The 14,558-nt window shown below is 45.2% G+C and overlaps 1 protein-coding gene across 1 annotated transcript; it reads left to right on the top strand.

Moving 5' to 3' along the window:
* Positions 1–9,832: 9,832 nt before the first annotated feature.
* LOC142803721 (uncharacterized) lies at positions 9,833–14,541 on the top strand. Its single transcript, XM_075889464.1, has 5 exons — positions 9,833–10,047; positions 13,116–13,177; positions 13,299–13,415; positions 14,146–14,172; positions 14,302–14,541. Exons 1-5 carry the CDS (start codon positions 9,966–9,968, stop codon positions 14,425–14,427), a joined length of 414 nt encoding a protein of 137 aa, XP_075745579.1. The 5' UTR covers positions 9,833–9,965; the 3' UTR covers positions 14,428–14,541.
* The last annotated feature ends 17 nt before the right edge of the window (positions 14,542–14,558 follow it).

Below are 14,558 nucleotides of genomic sequence, written 5' to 3'. Positions count from 1 at the left end.
AGTTGATGGGTAGGCTCCGCCCCCGCAGCCACGTCGCGGCTGGACACATCTGCTGGAGCTCGTGCCCGTAGCCCGACAGCTCCGCGTTGCTCGCACGGTAGACGAGGCGGCAACTTGAAGGGTATACGCACCACCACCGACCACGTACAGGCCGGACACCTCCGCTGGAACTCGTGCCCGTAGCCCGACAGCTCCGCGTTGCTCGCACGGTAGACCAGGTGGACCAGTTGGCGCGGTAGACCAGGCACTACCACCGGCCGCGTCCCGGCCGGACACCTCTGCTGGAACTCGTGCCCGTAGCCCGACAGCTCCGCGTGTCCTCAAGCACAGGATGCCTTGAAGCCGCAGCACGTCAGCGACGCACGGCCGTGGCAGGTAGAACGTGGCAGGTAGGCCGGGCTCGACTGTTACTAGGCTCGGGTCCGGAACCCAACGGCCGAGGTTGTTGTTGTTGTTGCCCCTTCGCACTGGCACATACCCACTATGGGGGATTGGCCATGAAATCTAGAAGTATCCTATATGAGATATATTAAAAGGTTTATCCTTAATGAAAAAACTAATGATGTAATAGAAAATAATAATTAACTAAAAAGGAATATTAAACTAAACAAATAATTGAAGATTGAATCAAGAAGAGAAAAGGTGAGGTAATACTACAGTGGAAGACAGAAATTTTGAGTAGACCAGACAATCGAGCTTATCTCACCCGGTCACAATCAAATGAATATGCAAATTTCATTCAAAATTAGACAAGTGTCTTCAGAAATATATTTAAGCAGGCATTATTATGACATGCGCTTTGATTCTCGAATGAAATTGCATACAGCATCGAATACGCTCCTGTGGCAATGTCCCAAGCTAAAGGCACCGAAACTTAGAACATTATCTGCAGTTAAATTTAAACCTACTGCTTGAAACGGAACAATTAAAAGTCTTTTCCTAATTAATGAATAGTTTTTACATGTTATAAAGTAATGCTCTATTGTTTCCGTTTCTTCACAGAATGGACACAGGGGGGATATCGCCAGACCAGCTCTGTGCAAGTAAAAGTTTAATGGAGGGACACGACATCGAAATTTGGTTAAAATAACTTCTAACTTTTTAGATTGACTCCACTGAGGTTTCCAGGGGTATGTTAGGTGCTGATAGTCCGTATATTTAGTAATATTTTCCATAATATCCGTATAAATAGCCCATTTTCTATATCTGATCGACACTATGTGTTCCGATTCTGGTAGTACCGAGATCACAGGGCCATCAAGTGTGGCTCGAGATAGTGAATCGGCTATTTCATTCAACCGTATGCCACAGTGTCCCGGGACCCAGACTAACTTCAGGAACTTCACATGAGGTGGAACTAATGTTTGTAATGTCGCTAGAGCTCTTGATTGTTCTGAAGCTGTGAGAGTAGTACACAGCGAAAGAGAATCAGTAATTATCATTGCACTCTCTTCGTTTGAAGGAAGTTTTCGTAGCGCTAAAATAATAGCCAGGAGCTCAGCTTCGAAAACCGGAGTGAAGTCTGGTAGTCTTACCGAGAATGACCAACCGAGGTAATCTGAGACGATTCCTACTGCTGCCTTTTCTTTATTCACAGAAGCGTCTGTGGCTATTATGTTCTTTATTTCCGCATGAGCTATGTAGTCTTCTAACCTGTCATTTAAGTAACTCGAAGATTGAAACTTAGATAGTGGGGGAAAAATTTCATCACATTCTATCGTAATATTGTGATTTAATGCTTTGGTTCCAATTACCGATCTGATATCCACCTTTATGCTTTCAAGTTTCTTTTGTACAAAAATAATCTGGGGAGTACGAAAGCGTGGCCAGTGAGCGAGGAAGAAGGCGTCGGGGTCACTAATAAAGGCATATGCAGACCGTCTCGCTGATAAGCCGTAAAATTTCAAGTATGTTTGTACTGTTAAGATACGGAATCGGCAAAGAATAGTTGGTATGCGAGCTTCCTGATATAGTACATTAATAGCGACATACCTGGGGAGTCGCAAACACAACCGTAACGCTTCTCGCTCTAATAGAACTAACGGTTTAATTTTGTACGTAGGGCCACCCGAAAATAATATACACCCAAATTCGAGTATTGGGCGCATGTACATTTTATATATCATTAATAAGGTGTGTCTACGTAACCCATATTTTCTGTTGCTCAACCTTCGCAATAAGCCTGAAGCTCGTTGTGCCTTTGCCACGTTATAGTCTATGTGAGGGCTCCAGTTAAGTTTCTCGTTATAAATAATGCCCAAATATTTGATAGACTCTACTTGTGGAATCGGTTCCTGATTATAAAGTACTGAAATTTGAATAGAATCTGCTATAGGGAACACCAGGAGCGCACTTTTACTGATGTTTAGAGACAATGAAATTGAATGCAGCCAAATTTCAAGAGAATACATGTACTTTTGCAATTTTTGATGCAAAGAATAAATGTCACTGTCTGCAACGAAAAATGCAATGTCGTCTGCATAAATGTAGACAGTGATATCTCGTTCAATGGGAATTGAGCTCATCAACACATTGAATAACAGCGGAGATAGGACCGCCCCTTGAGGTACTCCACGTTGCTGTTTGAATTTAGATGAGTGACATCCATCCTTTGCACAATAAAATTCTCTCGATTTTAGAAACTCTGCTACCCAATCAACAATATATCGCGGAAAGTCACATTCGTGTAAAGAATTCAATAAAATTGGGTGCTCAACGCTATCATAAGCTTTAGCTATGTCTAGTGTTACTAGTACCGCGTATTGTCGTCTTTTTCGGGCAAGCTGTATTCGGCTCTCTAAGTCGGCATGAGCACACCAAATTGAGCATTCGCTACGAAAACCTATTTGAAATGGTTTCAATATTAGCTTGTCAGCCATCCAAACTTTTATTCTATTATTGAGAACTCTCTCTATAATTTTGATCAGGTGAGATGTTAGAGAGATTGGTCTGATGTTGTCAATGTTAAAACCTGACCCTTGTTTTTTTAATATGGGAATCACTCTAGCTATTTTCCAGTCATGTGGTATCCAGGCATTGCTTAAGGAATAGTTTATAAGGTTGAGGACGTCGCCGGGTGATATCTGGAATAAAATTTTAATCATAGGAACTGTTATACCGTCAGGACCAGGAGCCGAAGAGGGTAAGTTTCTAATTACGCTTGACATTTCGGACAATGTCACTTTTTCGTAGTCAGTCTTTATAGAGGACTTTTGCCAGTTGATTGTCAAAGTCGACGAAAATCTGTTAGCTAAACCTCTTCCGATTGCCTCTAACGAATTAGTCATTTCTTCCGTCGATAACCTGTCATAATCAGAGTTAGCTAGAGACGGCAGAATTTTGCGCGATCTCATATATCGGAATAACGCTTTCTTATTTCTAGGTTTGGAAAGAAAGTCGAAATGTTTTTTGTCATAGTCTTCTTTAGCTTTAGCCACGGTGCGCTTAAATGTAGCAGCAATAAACTTGTAATCTGCCCAATTTTTGGGGGACTGATTATGAATTAGCTGCTTCCAAGCCGCTTGTCGTCGTCTATGATCACGAGAGCACTCAGAATTCCACCACTGACTACAAGGCTTTCTCGTATCAGACTCAATAGAAAATTCTGCTTTTTTGAACGTTCTTTTAATTACCGCACTTAATTTCATGGCTTTATTTTCATCGTTGTCTTCAGTGGGGGTAGTCAAAGCAACTTCTAGGTCATTTTTAAATTTGGAATAATTGATAAAGGTTCGAGCTTGGGAGTAAGATGGAATAATGGGGCAAGAAATTTCAAACAGTACTGGTAAGTGGTCACTGTTGGTGGCGCAGTCTAGAGTAGTCCAAGATACGCTAGAAATACCCGAGCTTATAAAACTCAAATCTAAGGCAGAGCGGGATCGGTCTCGGATAAATGTGGGAGTTCTAGCGTTGAGGCATGATAAATTATGGTCTATAGACCAGTCCCACAAGCGTTGTCCACATTGATCAGTCCTAAAACCCCAACTAGTGTGGTGAGAATTAAAATCTCCAACCATAATTTTTTCTGTGCACCACGAACTAACAGCCATGTCTAAACATCGCGTGTCTTGTACACCCAGAGGAAAGTAAAGATTTACCAGAGAGAAGGGAGAGCATCCAGGCAAGGTGATGTCTAAAGCGAAAATTTCACATTCGGGGGATATACTTTTGTACGAAGTTTTGATCTTTGAACTAATTTTATTATTGACAAAGAACGCTAAACCTCCACCTTTGGATGGGCGATCCAGGCGAAAAGACCGGAAATTAGGTAGGTAAAACGAATTATGTGCTGACAGCCACGTTTCTTGCAGTGCAATAATGTCTGGATTGAATTTACAAGATAAATACAATAAATCTGTACTAGCTGAATGAATAGATCGGCAGTTCCAATGAAGAATTTTGATAGAACCTATCATTTTGACAGAATTGTTTCGGCAACTACCTTATCTAAAATGCTGTCTTTAAGAAAATCGCTCTTCGATAGGTTCTCCTTCTGGTATTTTTTGTTTTTTGAATGTTTTGAAGAGCCAGTATTTTTGGAGACAGGGGATCGAGTGCGCTTTAGGGATTTGATGTCCATGTCCATATCATCATAATCCTGATCATCCTCTAGTATGTCTTCACCTATCCTCTGGTTGTCTGTACAAGAGGGCCCTGCAGCCTGTACCCCTGAAGGAGATGACTCTGCGTCTGCTTCACTTGGTGGGAGAGTTACGTTGTCTTGGGAAGTATCCTTCATATCTCTTGGTGTCCCATATATTTGCGTCAACTGAGTGGCTACAATATGAGATAAGGAGTCACAAAGGGTGGTGGCCAGGCGATCTATAGCTTTCTCCATCGCTTTTTCAATCATGTCTGCAATGGACACTGAAAGAGAAGCTTCTAAAGTTGCATTATGTCGGGCTGCAACACCAGCATATCCCTGGGTTCTTGCCTGAATTTCAGCGATGGCGTCTTTTCGTGAACAGCGTCTGCGATCAACAATTTCCATAATTTGAGTCTCCCGCGCTTTGGCTGAGCAATTAGCGTTATCTGCGCAGTGCTGCTCATGACAAAGACAACACTTTTCTTCAGTACAATTGCATTCATTTGCAGTATGTGCCTCACCACATTTTCGGCATCTGGGAGCTGACCTACATCCTTTTAAAGTGTGTCCATAGCGCCAACATTTCTGACACTGGAGGGGACGAGGTGACAGTTGTTCGACTCTGAATATTAAAGGCCACGCCTTGATTTCAGTGGGGCGAATCGACCCGGCAAATGTGACAATTACAGACTCAGTAGGGATCTTTGTCTGTTCTACAACTCGTGAGCATCTATAAACTGCAATAGCACCTGCCTCAGAGAACATCTCTAGGACCTCAGCTGGAGTCATGTTGATGTCTACGCCTCGGACAATACCTCTGACGCATGCTAGGTGAGGAGGAATGAAGGCGCTCACCGGATTGGTAGCGAACATCGAGCATTTAAGTAAGTCTTTGACACAGAGCTGGTCAGGAGAAAAGCAGACAATGCCTCCCTTGCCAAACTGCCGGACCTCTGTGATGGTGTGATAGTGAGTTGTCGCTGCTTTGAGTTCCGACTGGATCACTTTAGGGTTTTTCATCTTAATGACTCCGTCGTTGCTTGGGACTAGGGCCACAGGAACGGAAGCGACGCCATTGCGTAGGAACTGGTCCACTGGTAGCTCCTGCGGTGAAAGAGAAGCAGACCAGAGATAAGTCCCTGGTCCAGGCGAAGAAAGCGGCATCTGTCTGGATTGACTAGCCAGAAGGGTACTAGCTAATCAATGCTAAGGCTTTAGATACGCCTATCCAAGAAGAAATTCAGTAGAGGCTACTCAGATTTCAGCCAAACCCCCAGAGCAAGCAAGCGTGCGGGCGCAATTCCGCTAGCGAATTCCTTTTTCCGCTGCAGCAGCGCCTCCTCTTCTTCCTTCTCCTGCGTTACTCTTCTCCTGCGTCTCGGCCGCAGGATGAGCCCCGTCTTCCTCGTTCCTTCTCGTACCTTCGCCGCCACGCTACTCAGCGCTCGTGCTACCTTCGTCGTTGTCTGCTTCAAGCGCGCACTTTGTATGGCGCGCACTTTGAATGGCGCGCACTTTGAAGCTTCGCGCACGACACATATCACAGTCTTACCTGTGGCACGTTGTGGGGCGTGGCCGGCGTAGACCTTCAGAAATTAAGGTAGCCGCTGTCGTGAACTATCCACGACCAACCACGAAATCTGAGATAAGGGCATTCTTGGGCCTGGCTGGATACTATCAGCATTACGCGCAAAATTACTCTAGCATTGCCAGCCCTCTAACTGACGCACTTCGAAAATCCGAGCCGGTTAAAGTAGTACGGGACTCAAAAAAAAGTAGAATGCGTTTTGCCAGCTAAAACAGGCCCTAAGCGAAAAGCCTGTTCTCATGGCACCCGATTTCTCTAAAGGATTTGTGATTCAATGCGACGCGAGTGATCGCGGCATGGGAGCTGTATTGTGCCAGGAAGACAGTGCTGGTAACGAAAGGCCAGTTTTGTATTTAAGTCGAAAACTCAGCGGCAGGGTAGAGGCATACAGTACCTCTGAAAAGGAATGCGCTTGCCTCGTGTGGGCCGTTCAAGAGCTAGCTTGTTATGTCTACGGTTCGAGGTTTGTGGTCGAAACGGACCACTGTCCTCTAACCTGGTTAAATAACGTGCCGCCTAAAAGTGGCCGGTTACTGAGGTGGAGCATGATACTCCAACAGCACAACTTTGACGTTCGCTACAAAAAAAAAAAAAACGAAAGCTAAACGCTAATGCAGACACATTGAGCCGTGCGTTTAGTTAGTACCTTCTCCACCTTTCGGTTTCTCGCTGGCGATTCGGGGCAAAATTTTGTCCTCATCACGGCCTTAGCTGAGCGCTCTCGTCCAGAATGAGCTCAAGGAGCCAACTTTATGTTCTATTCTATTTCGTTACGTTGTTGTACATGTAAAAAATTGAGTTCTCATTTTAAGAGTCTTGTGTCCCACATGTGCCTCTTGATGTAGAGGGAACGAAAATCTGATAGACACGTAGCTAGGTATATGTTGTAATATACTTTGTCTGGTATTCTGTCGGGTGACCGAGGGCACTTGCCTGTGTCGTGTGTTGTCTGTTGTCGAACCGTTCTTGACAAGTTGCAGAACCATCGACAAGTGCTGAGACCAAAGATCGTCAGAAGAGACGAGTGAAGCTGGTCGACAAGTTGCGGCGACAAGCCAGTGGAGGTGGGATCCGTTCTCAAGAAAGGGATGTGTTCCCGCAACACAGTCCGGAGCTGCATTCTCCCCATGGCCCTGGAGGCCAACCTATAGAGGGACCTGGCGAACGAGCGCGACTGACATCCGAGCCACGCGAAAGCAGCTCGTCTTTTCGGCGCATTGTCTGGCGGCGGGGGTGCTGTTATGCCTGCGAGTCCACGCCGAACGTCCATGCCTCTGAAAAAGGCAATCTGTGTCAAGGCCAGCACGCGAGCCCGCCTGACGCGAACAACTCAACGGCGTCATCACGCGGCGGTGCCTTCCTGTCGCGCACGCACAGCGAGCCCGTCGAAGCAATCGGTCGGTGCCTTCCTGTCTGGCGAGTCTGACGCAATGCGTGGCGACGTCACTCGTCCTTGGGTGCAGCTACGTGCAGTGCAGCGGATCCGGATTCGATGAGAATGACGCGGCCCAGCCGCGACCCCATTGGAGGATTCTGACCTCACGGCCAGCGGCCGTGAGGTCAGAATAAATATCGTTTCTGCACCCTTTGAAATGATCCAAAGTGTATATTTTTATATGGAGCGCCACACAGACCAATAAGTGCCTGAACATGAGCAATATTGCAAATTTTTCAAAGTTCATGTGCCAGCGCTTCCAAACTACTGTCTTCGCGACTCGTGTTTTTCCCCCACTTACCGTCAACAATGCAAGCAAGCTATGCAGCTGCGTTGTCTCTGGAATAGTTGAAAAGCTGTAAAAATTTCTGACTTTGGTCAAGAACACTGCATTGCTTCCCCGCAAAGCACATTAACATACACTAGTGGTAAATGCGTTTTAACAAGGAAATGCGGCTCTTTTCCTACCGACTGGAATCGTTTTACCGTGCTGCGTATAATATTTCACTTTTTCGAAGTTTCGTCGCAACCTAACTGCCACCATATTTAAGAAATTAAAATTTTCTTAAGAAATTGGTTCCAGTGTAGTAAAGTGAACAACCATTACTTTTTATAGTGTAATCGTAGATGGTCTAGCGTACTGTCTGGGATATCTGGCGTAGAACGACCCTCATCTCCTCCAAAACCCGAACACTAAACCGAAACAACGTTCGAAATGCCTAAGTCCATTCAGGGATTCATAAAACACGAATTAAAAAGAGCGAAACCAACCCTGGACTACGCTTTTCCTCTGGGGGGAAATTACATGTATTGGTAAAGGCACTTAATTTTTGTGATAAAGTCAATTAACACCACTTGCAAAAAAACCCCAAAACAAAACTTACAAAGAATAAAATACCCGAAAGTATTTGCCTTTTCATAGTCGAACCTGGCTGTGAAGAACGCAAAATAAATGCAAGCGGAGTTGGAATGCTGTGCATTAGTAGACAATTCTGTGAATTTACGCAAATGTATTATGATGGCGAGGTGACCAGAAACTTTATTAAAGCTTTGATGTGCACGTATTTGAGATTTCTGGCGCACAAGCCAATTTCCTGCTACGGGCAGAGCAAAATAGCCGGTCGTGAGAACGATAACCAACAAGCTCTCGTAGGACGTGCCAAGCAAGATTTAAACGTAAAATTGATCTGCATTTACCGCACAACAGAACGATGTCCTCGTTCTGTTATGCTTGCTATCGAGCAAATCACTCAGTTTTTCTCGTTGACTAAAGCTAGCAACGTCGTTATTTCATCATCTGTCCACATGGTGCGTGGAGTCCGCGAGGATGTCATCGTGCCTAGCGCGCGCGTACCGGCCGACAGAGAAAGAGCAACGTCGGAGGGATGGGGACAGGGGAAGCGGAGACCGCGACGGGCGGGAGAGGTCACGAGCCGTCAACTCAGCGCGACCGGTTATACATGCCCTTTCTGAGCGCGGCGAGTTCGGTGAACCTACCCCCTGTCTCCGGGTCGACGGGACTCGCCGCGACGACTCTCCGCCCCGACGCGTCCGCTTATACATGGGGAGGGCGAGTCCACAAAACCGGTTTATTTTGACTCAACGCGCCCTCGTCGGGTCAATGTAAACGGGCCTTATGTGTCAGAGAAGAGAGCTCGGCTCTTCGAGTCTCTAAGCTGTTGGCCCCAGTGCCGAATTTGTAACGCCTCTGTATATATGCTGTACATAAACCTTGTTCAACTCACCGTCGTCTCGCCCGCTTGTCTATCAGCTCTGCGCAGAAGCAGTCGCGAGCTGAGAAACCTACACTGCCAAACGGCTGGTGACCTTCCCGGCAGAGTTCGAAGCAGTGGCGCCTTCGGGACCGTGTTGGCGTCGCCGTCCTTCGTGACAATATAGAACATAGAATATACAAAATATTAATATACAAAATATCAATGCCCTTGTGGCGAAATCACTGTCCTTTTTTTCCCTTTCCAGTCGTATCCTTGGTGTCGTGCAGTTTTCATCGCAAACGAAGTTATAGGTGAAACGACGTACGCAAGCCAATTATTCAATTAGGCGACCGCCATATCTACAGTCAGTCGAAGGTTTGAATGCTCAGCTTGCGCAAATGTCAACACGCGCAGCTTACATTTTGTTTATTTCTGCAGCAGCGCAGCTGACCACCCCTCGATTAATTCCCGATTTCCAGAGGCGCAGAGAGGGGGAGAAAGCTGTTCTTTTTTACTGCCCGCTAACTTTTCCGCGCGGAATCGGTGCAAAAGAAAAACTCCGGACCTCCTGTCAGCTGGTCTGTCGCAGGACGTGGCCAGTGGCGGCTGTTTTATAATACGTACGCACTCGATATCAGGAATATGTGCAGGATGTCGAGGCTTTTACGCTGGTCCCTGCTCGCGTTGATGATCAGAGACGCTGCTTTGGCATATAAGTGTTCAGGTGAGAGCTGGAAGTGTTATGAATTAATATACATCCGCCACCGAAAACTGTTATTCGAGTTATGTACGCGTGAACGCGGTAAACATATTTTGTATGACTTTTTTCCTGTCAGTAATGCAGTTTTCCTCACGTTAAACGTCAGTGAAAAAGCCATCTGGCCCGCCGAGTCAACAGCGCGTTTTATGAGTTGTAGTGAATTGTTTCAGCTGTTCACCAGCATAGTTGAACAAGCCATTTACTAATTATTTATTTATGCTAAGTACACTGAAGCGCATACATTATTTCTTCCGTAACCGTAAGAAACGGTGAGCGAGTTCCGTTTCAGTTTTCCTGTATTTGCGTTTATTCGTTGTAAGGAGGGTGTTCAGAAGATGGATGCTTGACGAGGTGAATTTTTGATCGCCGTGAGCGAATTGTTGTAGTGGCTTATCATCGGCGTCCATTACCACACAAGGTCGAGTTGCCAACTGTAATTATGCTTGCCTCTTAATCGTGTCGTTGTTCTAGCATGTAAACATATATACATATTTTTTTAAAAGCCCCAAACTACCCGGAGGTCGAAATTCAGATGTGACTCGCTACAGTGCTATGCTACAGTGCGAGTCTGCATACTATGGGTCAGCAATCAAAATCCCATAGTATGCAGACTAGCAGGTCGCAGTATTCACCTTTTCATAAACGCCTCCCTGGGCTGTGCAAATTGGCGCGTCCTCTCGAAAATGCACTGGAAACGCTGCGCCCTTAGCCTTTGTACTCCCGCGCACAGCCCATCATGGCGCTGACATAAACAACTACGTTCTATAACAGTGACATCAGTGGTCTACAGGCTGGCGATGCAGATTATAAAGGAAAGACTGCAGGCATAAATAGAGGATGAGGGGGTGCTGGCGGAACTGCAGAATGGGTTTCGGGAAACACAGGAGGTTGGAAGACAATCTGTTCTCACTGACGCAGTGCATCGAAATAGCAGAAAAGGAACTCAGGCCCCTGTGGCTAGCATTTTTGGATATCAAGGGAGCGTACGGTAGCGTGGTTCAAGAGGACTTGTGGGGAATACTGGACACACTAGGCATGGAATATGTAGTCACTAATCTTTTAAAGGATATCTATAAAGGTAGCAAGGTAGTTATAAAGTGGGAAAAACAGGTATACAAGTCCACAGAGGTGAAACGGGGGCTTAGGAAGGGGTGTCCTCTGTCACCATTGTTATTCATGATGTACCTACAAGGATTAGAGGCCAAATTAGAGGGAAGTGGACTGGGCTTCAACCTCTCTTTCGTCAAACAAGGAAAACTCGTTGATCAGGCACTACCAGCATTAATCTACGCAGATGATATAGTGCTAATGGCCGACAACAAAGAAGATTTGCAGAGATTGATGGACAACTGTGGTAATGAGGGAGATAGGTTATATTTCAGACTCGGTAAGGAAAAATCAGCAGTCATGATTTTTAATGACAATGGAGTTAGTGAGTTTAGAATACAGGAGGTCACGCTAGAGATAACAGATAAATACAATTATCTGGGCGTATGGATAAGCAATGGGACCGAGTACCTAAGGGAACACGAAATATACGTAACGTCTAAAGTTAACAGGAATGCAGCGGTGACGAAAAATAGGGCACTGTTGAATTACAATAGGTATGATGTGAGAGGAATATGGAAAGGGGTCATGGTTCCTGGTCTGACGTTCGGCAATGCGGTCTTGTGCATGAGATCAGAAGTTCATGCAAGATTAGAAATGAAGCAATGTGGAATAGGTATGCTTGCTTTAGGAGCTCGCGGGAATACACCAAATCAGGGAGTACAAGGTGATATGCGATGAACATCATTTGAGGGCAGGGAAGCTAGCAGCAAGATAAAATTTGAGAAGCGATTGAGAGAAATGGGGGAGGAGTGTTGAGCTAGGAAGGTTTTCACCAATTTGTACATGAGAAATGTCGATATAAAACGGAGGAAGCGAACAAGAAAATTGATGGGTAAGTACTTAGAAAAGAGCAGGGGGCCAAACAGGTTAAGAAGGTGAAGGAAACCGAGACCGATATGTGTAGAATTGGCATGATTAAGAAGTCCGCACTAGGGATCTATCGAACTTTCAAGCAGGAAATTGCCAAGCATCTATGATAATACTCAGGGTAGTTCTCTACTGCTTGAGGCCAGAACGGGAGTATTGCGAACCAAGACTTATCGGGCCAAATACGAAGGGGCAGACATGGTATGCAGTGCATGCGGAGAGGAGAAGAAACTGCCGAACACTTGATAATGTTCTGTAAAGGGCCTCACCCTATAGTTCAGGATTATGGCGCAGTTTTTCAAAGCACTGAGGTTTAGAGACAGGGAGGGCAAAATAGACATTCAGCGTGTAGAATTAACTAGGAGGAGGTTATCTGATTGGTGACTATAATCAAGGCACGAGTGAAAATTAAATCCTGCACTGCAAAATACCAGTTTTCAACTTCACTATTTAAAGAGAGAGAGAAAAAAAAAAGATAAATCTAGTTGCTGGTTCACTAAGTATTACGGCTAGGTGGCATTAGCCGCCGCCCGAGCTAAAGGGTACAACCATATCAATCCAGCCCCGCCCACCCCTAAAGCCTCTCAGCACCCTTCCTCTCTCTTAAATGCTTGCCATCCACCTGCTGTCATCAGTTAGGACCACGGAGGAAGGAATACCTTTTTCCTTCCTTCGTGAGTTAGGACAAATTAGTGGAACCACTGTGAGCACACATTAGCAAAAATCATGCCATTACAGGGTTTTTGTGCTAGTAAAAACAAAAAAATTAATGAACACGCCCACCTTTAACGTGTTAATGCTTCTTAACCCTCTTACAATACAGTGGCACTGGCGGAGAGATTTAGGCTACACACTTAATGCTTATGACACAACCCTGAGCGAACAGACTAGAATAGTACCCTGGCCGAGAGTTCGAACCCAGATTGTATGTAACTACCAATCTTGATGAAATGCTCCCTTTGTGACATTGAACTGAGTAAGGCACACTAAAGATATGGGTCCCTTTCCCTGTCAGGGGGAACTCTTGTCAATTGCAATTTTGCTATCAATTTCAGAAGTTACTGACCCAGTGTTCAACAGGGCTTCGGAATGCGTCTTGAAGATAATGTACCCAACTGTAAGTGTATTTTTGAGTTTCTCTCGTAAACTGGATTGCATTGAATTGACCCTACTCCATGCGTACTACATACAATCGCTTCCATATCTATCTTCTTCCATTGCCTACACTTTTTTCACAGATGCTAGAGGCTTTCGCGAAGAGCCAACCCTCTGCAATCACTGCCTCCGGGATGCCAGATTTTCAGCGTGTCAAGCAAGCATGGGACGAAGACTGCACCCCTCACGCCAACAGCATTGTATGAGCTTGACAGCATCGTTCTGGCAGTTGTGCCGCTTTTTGATGGAGATACGATATAGGAAACTATAAGTGACATGACCTTCCTTTCAAAGCACTTTTCACTAGGCAGCGTCAAAATCCTATTCACATAGCGATTGTAGCAACACTCCAGGCCCAAGTTTGCTATCACTGTCACCATTACATTCCTAGAAAGCTTGTGATTAGCAGAGTTACGGCAGTTGTCGAGAGGGCATGGCCCCCTCATCCCCTAATCTTCACGAGTACAAATCTGCTACAAGGGAGCAGGAGAGTTTTGCCGGGTTAAGTGGCCCCATCTTCAGTAGCCCATAAGGGAATGACTCTGCACCACACGAACATGGGCAACACTTGGGAGTGATTACTGCAGATTTTAATCTAGGACTGCACAAAGACATCCATCATTAGCTTTGGACGTATGAATACTTGATCTAGTATCGATGCTAGGCAGAAAACTTGACATCTACCGCGACAACCCTTAATTCAGCTTCCACTTAACAAAACAGTCATGATGTGCAACATGTCGCACCATGGCACATTTTATGCAAAAACCAGAATCCACTGCCAACTACAGCTCAACAGTTCCAGCCTAAGCTCAAAAGCATTATCAAATTCAACCTTCATGATTTCATTTACTGTAAGTATTGTAACTCTGCTAGTTAAAGGCACTGTTTACACCATTATAACCTTTACATTGCCAAAAAATCTTTCAGGCAAAACTACTGGTGCCAAGCCAATCCGTAGGTATCCTACAAGCTAATGACATCTACCTTTGAATATACCTGATGTAGCCACTATAAGTAGACTGCAGTTGGGCAATGCTCTACAAGGCAAATGGCATCTCTTCTTACCACCTTCCATTTCTGAAGAATGAAGACAAAGCCAGGCTAATGTTCATGGTCGAGACATGCCTCAACAGCAGCATTTTCACTCTTCAGTTCGAGGCAAGTTGTTATTCATTGCACAACAGATGCAGAAAATGTTCGGTAAAATGAATTTCATTACAGGCATCGTGAGCAACCAAGTGACAACGGGCTCATGTCCTACAAATGAATCATGGGCAGAGATTCATCGTCTCTCTAAAATAAAGACAATTTGTGGCGAATTATGTGGCATATAAAAATGA

The sequence above is a fragment of the Rhipicephalus microplus genome, chromosome 3, assembly GCF_043290135.1.
Source record: "Rhipicephalus microplus isolate Deutch F79 chromosome 3, USDA_Rmic, whole genome shotgun sequence".
Classification (NCBI taxonomy): domain Eukaryota; kingdom Metazoa; phylum Arthropoda; class Arachnida; order Ixodida; family Ixodidae; genus Rhipicephalus; species Rhipicephalus microplus.
This window is presented reverse-complemented; position numbering and strand designations above follow the sequence as displayed.

Coding starts and splice junctions, on each gene's coding strand:
- LOC142803721 (XM_075889464.1), top strand. CDS start 9,966: ATGTGCAGGATGTCGAGGCTTTTACGCTGGTCCCTGCTCGCGTTGATG. Junction 13,178..13,298: donor TGAAGATAATGTACCCAACT/GTAAGTGTATTT, acceptor CTTTTTTCACAG/ATGCTAGAGGCTTTCGCGAA. Junction 13,416..14,145: donor CCCCTCACGCCAACAGCATT/GTATGAGCTTGA, acceptor AAAATCTTTCAG/GCAAAACTACTGGTGCCAAG.